The sequence below is a fragment of the Cibotium barometz genome, chromosome 60 (assembly GCF_041138505.1).
Source record: "Cibotium barometz isolate CiBa-2024 chromosome 60, ASM4113850v1, whole genome shotgun sequence".
Taxonomy (NCBI): domain Eukaryota; kingdom Viridiplantae; phylum Streptophyta; class Polypodiopsida; order Cyatheales; family Cibotiaceae; genus Cibotium; species Cibotium barometz.
This window is the reverse complement of record NC_141105.1, coordinates 14,320,349-14,330,771: the sequence shown is the minus strand read 5'-3', so window position 1 is coordinate 14,330,771 and position 10,423 is coordinate 14,320,349. Positions and strand designations below refer to the sequence as shown.

Sequence of the window (10,423 nt, the reverse complement as noted above, 5' to 3'; positions counted from 1 at the left end):
ATTGTTTAGTTATACTAAAGTACAATGTCCCTAAGTTCCATGGAACTTACAGATCCCTGAAGGATTCATGATGTTCATTATTTACAAAAATTACTCCTCGAGAACATGGGTGAAAGCTCACTACAGCAGTTAACCTAGGATTTTCCACTCTTAAAATATTGAAACAATGACAACATGATATGAAGCTCCTCATGACAACTTGAACAAAATTGAGGAGGTTATGTTAACACAGCACCATAGTAATCATCATAATAATAATAATTAAACTCTGGAAAAAATAATCCTTGCCACCAAAAGAGTAACTCTTGTTAAAGCAGGGGTAACATGAACATCAGAGCCCACACACCTCAAGGCCTGTTGCTTTGCAACAGTTCAAGACTCAAGAAAAAGCTGATTATTGACTGGAGTAAACCAAAATTGTCTTGTCAACAAATTAACTTATTGACACAAATTGGGACTCCCAAATGAAGGGGGCTCACCATGAATGGAGCCTGTGGTCAGTCCATGTAAAGGGCACCAACATCTAAGCAAATGATGCCTCTGTATATATACACACACATAGGTAACTGATAATAGTATTGTTTTTAACCACATTGATGATCAAAAGCATGGCAATTGGAGCCTGTAATGCTACTCACTTTTCCATGCATGTAGCATGAGAGAGAATTCACTGATGATCAAAAGCATGGCTCTTGGAGCAGATAATGCTACTCACTTTTCCATGCATGTAACATGAGAGAGGAACCGCCCAAGCCAACCAGATCATGAGTAGATCTTAGGCTCCTTGCACCTGCTAGTTTCATCGCAGAGATGCTCCCATTAAGGTCTCCTGACCACTTCATTGCAGCTGATACCCCATCCATCTTGCTGTTGAAGGCCTTCTGAGGCCCACTGCAAGCTTGGAAGTTGAAGACTGCATTGCCTGCCCCATTGTTAAAGAGCCAATTGTGCACATCCCAAAACACTTGCACTGCAACCCCATCCACAACCACAGTCTGATTGCCTCTGAATTTCCACTCCAAATTCTTCACCTGCACAACCAGCCGTCTGTCCACCCTTATGGACAAGTAGGGCTCCTTGGGAGCATTGGTTTCACACTCTATGACTATCTCATGGGCTTTTCCAGACTCGTCGAACGGTGCCTTCGTGCAGAAGAGCTTCTTCCCAACAATGTGCTCTTTTCGCGATAACAGAGTTGCATCTATGATGGATGGCCTTGCCTTTGTTTTCTTGTAAGCCTCCTTACTCTTGTCACCCAGAAGAAGGACCACCTCTTCATGGCATACCACTGCGACATAAAATCCATGCTGGGGCTCAGGCCCACACACATACTTTGCAGAGGACAGGTCCCAGTAAACCTCCACCTTACTCCCACACAGCTCGAAGCTCTTAAACCCCTGCTTCTTCCAGAAAGACCATGGGTTCATCTTCACCTTGCATGTGTATTGACATGATGGGTCGTCCACAGTCACAGATAGGCCATGCCCTTTGGCGTTCTTCACCCATGTGATGGCCACATGTCTGCATAACCCGGCTAGTTTGGTCTCGTATAAGCATGTTATTACATTCTGCTGCATCATCCCCTTCATAAGTGGTACTTGGACTTTGGTTCCAGAAGGGCTAGAAAGGACATTGTCCAGCATTGTGAGGAAGAGGGGATGTGCTCCGATGTGCTGTGGGGGTGAAGGTTAACAAATCACGTGCCCAGGGAGATCCAATGCGAGTGCAGGATAAAGCATCTCTGTGTGGTGGCTATGGAGTTGGGCACTCGGAATGCGGTCAAGATAGGGCCCAGAGAGGGCATTTTCGATGAAATGAGAGGGCAGAAATGGTTGGATGTCTGCTTGACTATGGAGTGGGGAGCGTAGCGCAAACTAGATGGGGCAGGGAGGAGGGCCAGTTTGGGCACCAGGAAGACCTATGGCTTCTAAGAACAGGGGAAGAGGAAGGTGAAGAGAACATGTCTAGGGGTACAAGGAGAAGCCGAGGCGAAGTGGACCAGGGAGCGACAATGGGAAATGCAAAAAAGAGGAGAGAGACAATGAAGTGTGGTAGCAGATGTGTGTGTGTGTGTGTGGGTGTCAGAAAAACCAGAGAAGTGATGTAACAAAGGTCCCCCTTCCAGCCCCCGGGTTCACAACATGCTTCCTTTTGTCAGAGTTTCGTGCTTGTTTTTGCTTGATAGGACCCAACCCACCCTTGTAAAATCTGTTGCGGGGCGTGGGCTAACCCCGCCTTCTTGCTTGGAAGTTGGAAAACACAGTAAAAGACTGACTACAGAAGCCCAACCCACCACCTTAATCTTGCTTCCGAGGGCAGTAAACTACCCCAAAGCCCATAATTAACAACAGCCCACCAGCTTAATTTTGCTTAGAATCCAGCCCTGCGTGAACTGAGTGGCCACAAAAAAAGCGTCACAAAACCCACCTGGCTTGAACTAGTTACACAACAACCCACCATCTTAATCTTGCGTCCGAGGGCAGTAAACTACCCCAAAGCCCATAATTAACAACAAGCTTGATTTTGCTTAGAATCCAACCCTGCGTGAACTGAGTGGCCACAATTTTGAATTTTTTTTCTAAGAGGACAGGAAACCCACATTTCTGGGGCTGATTAACGAGTGCCCAACAGCTTAGTTTGGCTTGAAAGCACAGTAAATACTAGAAAAACCCACCTTGCTTCGATCGAATCACAACTGCCCACTCATTTCAACCCTTTGCCAGCTAATAAGAGAGTGTGGGTGGATGAGCATAACTAGGCTCGAGGGCATGATCCCAGCATTTGATAGCAATTCTTTTATTTTGCTATATAGTTCTAATCTGAGCTTTTCCATAATAATAATAATTGGTCCAACTACCAAAACCATTGAACATCACAATTGATAATTTTTGGCTGTTCGCAGAGTTTGCATGAATCTAAAAATTGATAGAAATTCAAAAGAAGAGCAATAATTTCTCTTTTTTTTTAAAAAAAAATATTCACATTGGTCTGCCGTATGACAAAAGAGGTTGCATGTGCCCTGTCTACTTTATTGTCAACTGCTACTTCGGTTATAGGCACTTTTTGCAAGGAAAGAAAAAATACAACTGCCAGAGGAGAGCAATGAGCACGAGGTTGGGGTTTGTGCGAGACTGCAGAGAGTGCTGCTTGCACAGTGCAGTCAGTGGTCATTGTTGTGCTCCAACATCCAATGATCAATCAGGTATTTGGCAATTATTGATATGGACATATTAATTCCAATTTTAATTGGTGATCTAATGATCAAATCATCAACCACAAATGCACATGGTGTGGATTAATATGTGGGGGCCCTTAATAAATCTTTTAATTATGTGCATGGATATATATATCTATATATCTACATATATATATATATATTACAAAAATCTTTAATTTGGGCACATTAGTTTTTTATACTGGCTATGAAGATTGATACAGGTAGATGGATCATTTACAAAAATCATTAATTTGGGCAAATTATTTTTTCCTATTGGTTATCAAAAAGAAGGGAAGATTGAGGCCAAGCTTGCTGTTGTTAATTTTTGTTTTCATTGAAATCAGGTCTCTCAAATTCCCAATTTCTCAAATGATATTCATTCAATAAAAAACGCCATGAAAAGATGCATCAAAATAATGCGGTCATGCTTTCGGTGGGTTGTACAGGTGGGAAAAAAAAAGGAGGGGGGGGGGGGGGGGGGGGGGCGCTGATTGTATTATTAGGACTGATTGTATTTATTTTTATTTTTATTTTTTTGGGTACAATTAGATGGATTAGATTACGATTATTTTAATTAAGGAAGATTATGATTTATGGAGGAGGACTTTTTTATATTGTACCTGTGTGTGTGTGTGGGGGTGCATGCTCTTTTGAAGGCCAGGCTGGCCAAATGGGGGCCCACACTTAGCTAGCTGTCCAGGTAGCCCCCTCTATATATTCTCTCTTGTGGAGACAAAGCATTCCCTCCCCCACCCACCGACCCTCACCCCTTTTGGCCTTCTTAGCTTTTTTTTGACTCCAAGTTACCTTCATTTCATTTGTTTCTAGATTTATTTTTATTTTTGTGTTGAATTTCTTCATTTCACTTTTGCTTTTATGTGAGAGAGGGCACCGAATTTTAGATGCCACCTAGGGTACTCAATACCTCCTCTCCAAGAGGCACCCGCATTGCTCCTACGCATAGCCCACAAGCCTCTCGATCTCTTTCACTTATTGAGAGCCTCCCCTCCCCTCCCCTCCCCTCCCCTCCTTGTCACACAACAATAAATAAATCATGAGGCCACATGGACAAGGAGCTCCTTCTTCTTCCTATCTAGCACTAACAATTGCATGTAAGAATGATCTTCGATCCCATGTATTATGTACCTAACATGAAGTACATTAACATTTCAATGCCTTGTAATCACGCTTTGCATGAGTCTATGGGTGCATGTGTGCAAAAGGTAATGTTTTAATGGCTGCCATGCTGACATCTTACAATTGCAATTATGTATGCATGCGCACATGTGTTGTTGCATATGCGAGTACATGCATGTTCATGCACACACTTCTATGCATGTGCAACATGTGTTGTTGCATGCGAGTACACGCATGTTCATGCACACACTTCTATGCATGCAAAGGTATCACTCCAAAGCCTTATAATTGTATTGGGCATGCACGCTTACGTGCATGTGCATGCTTGTGCTGGCATGTGTGTGTTTGTGTCATGCACACACGTGCTAATAACAAAAAAAAAATAAAAATCATAGGTAAATAGGCAAGGCGATCCATGGTACTGGCACAATTTTTTCAAGTCCATTTATATGTAACACTAACCTTTAGCCCTAGTCACTAAGTGAATAAGCTAAAGTGTAAATTGGTAACATTTCAATGTCTTATTGTGCATGCCAATGTCTTATGTATGCATACGTGATACATACACATTTATGTAGCTAATTCAATGAGAAACTAAAAAACTATAGCTAAGCTAATTTTATTTCTAATGCACACTTGCATAGTTTCACCTACCATGGCTTAGGGTGTGACCTTTTACCTTGTTTTAACCTTTCTTACCATGTGAAAAAAATAACATGTGATTTTATTTTATTTTATTAATGCAAAGCCTACAATGATCTGCTAGTACACATTAAAGTTAGAATGGTATCCCACTTTTGCCTCTATAGTATTCTATTTCACATCATTCTATATCTTTTACCTCCCTTCAATGCCTTTGCAACCATCATCAACAATGTATAAGGCCTTAAAGAAGTTGGTAGCTCATTCGAGCTGTCATTTTATCATCTAGGGTAATGTGAAAGATTGCCCTTAGTTTTTATATTTAGCGTAGCTATTCATATGGTATACCCAATCATAATCTCTACATTGGTAAGCATATAAAAGTACCTCCAGAATCTTGGGGAATTAAGTTAGGTGAAATAAATTATTTAGCTTAATGTTAGAGCTTTGAATGTAGTTGTCGACAAGCAATAGTGCACATGACATAGCACACTGAAGGTGGTTAGGTGAGTGATCATGGCATTGAGGATGCCTTTGTTAGTGTTGGAAACTATACAAAACGTGGCATTTAGTCACTCTATTCTCCACAGCAACAAGTGCTTGTTAAACCACTTTGGCATGGAGTGCTTCATTGACATAGAGCTATAATCAAAAGCCTACATCATAGTGGCCAAAGACGTCTTCTTCACACCATTATTATATTATAAAAGAATCTCTTGTCATGTTGTAAGCGTCTGAAGCGCATCTTGGGCATCAAGCTTATATCATGAGGAAACTGGAAAATAAGATCAAGTCTATTAAAAGAGCTAGAACTAGCAATGGGTGTGCCCTTAGGTCACTTACTCCCAACAGGCCTATTGAGAAATGGCTTATGAAGTATATAAGTCAATTTTATCTTCTTGTAAAGGACTTCCCATAGATTGAGTGTGTACTCTCAAATCTGTAACTCTATGATGCTAGTATGTGTGGATATGTTGATGAATCATCTCTCATCGATCCATTAAAGTTGTTCAAGGTCTTGTTCAAGGTCGTGTTCAAGGTCCAACCATGTGAATCCAATCTAAACAAGAAACAGGGGACACCAATCAAAGGTTTATCAATTGAGGACCTTAGCACAAGGTCACTTCACCAAAAAACTCAACATACGAGAATGGAGGCTAATCAAAAGGTTTATCAATTGAGGACCTTAGCACAAGGTCACTTCACCAAAAAACTCAACATACGAGAATGGAGGCTAATCAAAATTTACAAGGACCTTTGCATGATTACCCACAAAGTCATGGAAGCTTTGCGAGCCAAATTCATTTTCCTTATTGTGCTTAGTTTGCATACCTTGGCCATATTGTCCTTACTAATGCATCTATACACAACCACCACTACCTCCCCTTGCTTAGAGTCAGCCCCCCTTAGTCCATCCTACCCTACCCTTGAAATGAAATATGGCTCCTTCTTTGATGTGAGTCACAAAAGGTATGAAATAAAAGGGTATCCTAGCATTACATACCACACACCCCCACCACTCTTTCCACCCCAACCATATGTGCAGAGGGTGAACTTTGTCAATCATGCTATAAACAAGGTGCAAGACGATGTGTGAGGACATCTAGAAACTCTCAAAACATGTGAAACTGAACTTGGAAATCTTCTTTCAATGTTTCCAATCAAAATCATGTAAGGAGAAAGAGCTATAAATGATGGAGATAGCTAGCCATCATTGTAATGTTTCTAAATTTTCCATGTTCCACATATAGTGCTAGAGTGCCCAAACAAGCACTCTCAAAAACCATCTTTAGTGAATGACACACCCTAGTTAAAGGTTGTAGAACAAGCACTTGATTATCCATTAAGAGCCACAAAAGACTTCACACTAGATAAAGCACCCATAACAAGATAAAGCGCCCACACCAAATATATGTTTTAAGTGTGCAACACATCCTAATCTCAACTTAAATGTGGTTGCACGCTTGCAATTAAAGCAAACAACAAAAAAACAAGAATGAGTGAAGTGCAAGTGATGTGACATGATGATAAGGTCACTTACACTCACTCCTAAGAGTGTGTACACACACTCCTAAGAGTGTGTACACACTCCCTAGAGTGTGTACACACACTCTAGGGAAAAAACCCTAAGGAGGGAAAAAGTGTCTCGGTTCATTATTAGCCTACATCCACTCATCATTACCAGATCAATGGCTACATCCTTGAGGTGGGATTCTTATTTATTATATGATTGCCTCTAAAAATAACATTAGTGACTCTAACATGAGGTCTCTCTTCCTAAAATGATATTAAGTTATTCCTTCAATAAGAGACAATATCCTTGGCTAAGCTTTCCATTGTTGTAATGCTCCTTGCATTATACGCTTGAGGACTTGTAAGACTAGAACGTTGATTCTCCACCCAACCGCACCCCAAATGGACCCTAAACTCATGGTTATATAGGCCAAAGTGATGCATGATCTTCCAACTTCAGCCCCTTGACCTTTCATTGGCTAGGCATGGCCTTTTCATTCACCAATTCCCCTTCAACTACCCTTAGAAGGGGGTACCTACTTCTGTGGTCCTTGGGCTATGCACCATTTACTTCCCTTTTACTTTAACTTTAATGCCTATTAACCATTGGTTTAGGTATTTTCCATTTCAAATCCCCTGAACCTTATTTATATGCAAACACATAAATAATCTTTTCTAGTCTTACCTTTTAGTGTTTCTTGTTAGTCTCATAACATTTCCTCCCCCTTGAAAGAAAAGGTTTCGTTCTCAAAAACAACTCAGGAAACCTTTTCTTTAGTGTAGCCACTTTTTCCCAAGTTGATCCTTCTTCTGGTCTATATTTCCACTTTACTAAACATTCTTTAAACACAGAATGTTTAGTTTTCTTTTCTCAATATTTGCGAATCTTTTTCAGGCTCATGAGGAAGGATGAGTGGTTCTATAAAATCAACTATTGCTTCTTTTCCAATGATGTTGTCACTATTTCCCATCTTGCGTTTCAGTCTACTAATATGAAACACATGATTTACACTAGATCCTTGAGAAGGTAAAGCTACCGTGTAAGCTACACTTCCAATTTTTATAAGTATTGCATAAGGACCACAATACCTTAGACTTAACTTTGGAACTTTTTCACTTTTTAAAGTTTCTGACTTTTCAGAAACTTTTACATAAACTAAATCACCTTCCTCAAAATCAACTGGTCTTCTTTTACCTTTGTCATAACTAATAGAACGATCCTCCGCTCTTTTAACATTGCTTTTTGTAACGTTTAACATTTCTTGCATGTCTTTGAAAAAGTCTTTCACTCTCGAATTTTTCTTTTGGTAACCCAACAGCAATGGGTGCTCTAGGTTGAAATCCATACATAAGCATGAATGTACTAAAACCGATAGCATAATGTTTAGCGCTATTATAAGAAAATTCTAATAATGAAAGATACTTATCCCAATTGTTTTGCTTATGATTAACATATGCTCAAAGCATATCTTCTAGGACTTGATTAACCCTTTCTGTTTGTCCATCGCTTTGTGGCTATTCAGATGTACTCATACTAAGTTTGGTGTCTAACTTTTTGAATACTTCTTTCCAAAAATGTCTATAAACTTTGTATCTCGGTCGCTTAATATATGTGCTGGCAATCCATACAATCCATATAGATGATGGATAAATATTCTAGCCAATTCTAATGTTTTTACTTCTTTTTTAGTTGGTATAAATTGTAACAACTTGGTTAACCTATCCACTACTACCCACACTGAATCATGCCCTCTACTTGTTTGCGGTAGTCCTACTGTGAAATCCATAGAAATACTTTCCCACTTACCCTCAGGTATTTGTAGTGGTTGTAATAATCCACCTACTTTTAGGCACTTAGCTTTATTGACTTGGCTCTTAGGGCATTTTATAACATAATTATGGACATCCTTCTTTAACTGTCTTTTAAAACAAGTGCGTAGGTCTTAGAAATTCCCGGGTGCCCCGCACTTGGATTGTCATGACATTCTAGTAAAATATTCTCACGAATATTTTCTTCTTTGGGTACACAAATGCGACCTTTATATAATAAGTACCCATTATCAATGGAAAAAATTTTCCAACGATCTTTTTCACTTATTGACCCTTCTTTAAGTGATTCCTTTGAACCACTATCTTTATTAAGTGACATCCTTTTATCACTAGCAAATGTATTTTCTTTACTCTCTATTTGAGAGTTGTCTTTTTTAATCAAGTAATTCCAAACTACTTGATAGCTAGGGTCATTAGCACGTTTTCCTTTTAAGTGAGCTAGCAACTCACTTTCTAGTTGAGTAAAACTTAACTAATTTATCATGGGTGCTTGACTTAGAGCATATGCCATGACATTAAATTTTCCTTTTCTATATCTAATTTGAAAATCAAACTCTTGTAGGATTTCAACCCATCTAGCCTTCTTGCCTTTTAACTCCTTTTTGAGTACTTAACCATTTAAGACTTTCATGGTCAATACTTCAAAATTGGCACCATACAAATAATGACACCACTTTTTAAGAGCATGCACAATTGCAAATGCTCACATAAGATGAAAAGTTGACGAAGTACTAGGTTTATTAGTTAAAAATTAAGGTTTATTAGTAAAAAAAATCAAATTTTGAGACCTCAGTAGTAAGGAGGGAGAGGGCTCATGAAGGAGGCACCTTTTTTTCATCATTACCTTGCAATTTTAATTCAAAAAAATGAGATATTTTTATCCCTCCTCTCTCCTCTTGCAAACTGGATCAAAAAGTGAGCTAAACTGGTCCAAATGTTGTCCAAATTGGGTCAAACTGAAGCTAGAAGCCTCTAGATCCCAGTTGGACTTGGTTAGTGGCCTCCTTTATCTTTAAATAGACCCTCACATTCTAGTATTATCTTCATTTTAGTGTAATTCTATTATCCCTCTATTTTGCCTCTACTTTTGGAAGCTTTGGATCTTCACAAATTATCCATCCTCTCTTGGAGATTACCCTCCCCAACTTGGTTTCCAAAGCTTGCTTTGTGGGCTTCACTTCTTTCTTTAAAGAATCAAGCCAAAATCAAAGGTAAGCCTTAATCCAATGGTTTTTCTATCTTTCTCAATGGTTATCTCCTTCCCAACCCCTCTAATGCTTGGGAAGCTTTCAATTAAATGGTTTTTTCTTGAAATCAAGCTTTCTAATGATTCATAATGTTTAAATGGTTTAATACTAATCTTTATGCATAATTATAGTATTTTTATTAGTAAATCTCTCTTTTTGGAAAGATTAATCATCTTTATGGTTAGATCCTTGTTAGAAGGATGGTTCTTAATGATAAACTCATTATTTTAAACAAAACTCTAGGCTTGACAAGCTAGAGAAAAAGATTAGGTATTTTTATGATTTTAATCTAGTTAAAAATTATGATTAATTTCTTTAAGCTTGTTTATGATTAAGA

At 39.0% G+C, this 10,423-nt stretch overlaps 1 protein-coding gene across 1 annotated transcript; it reads right to left on the bottom strand.

Moving 5' to 3' along the window:
• Positions 1 to 246: 246 nt before the first annotated feature.
• Positions 247 to 2,902, bottom strand: LOC147605020 (uncharacterized). Its single transcript, XM_086794107.1, has one exon. The coding sequence runs from the start codon at positions 1,641 to 1,643 to the stop codon at positions 708 to 710; it is 936 nt and encodes a 311-aa protein (XP_086650233.1). The 5' UTR covers positions 1,644 to 2,902; the 3' UTR covers positions 247 to 707.
• Positions 2,903 to 10,423: the final 7,521 nt, after the last annotated feature.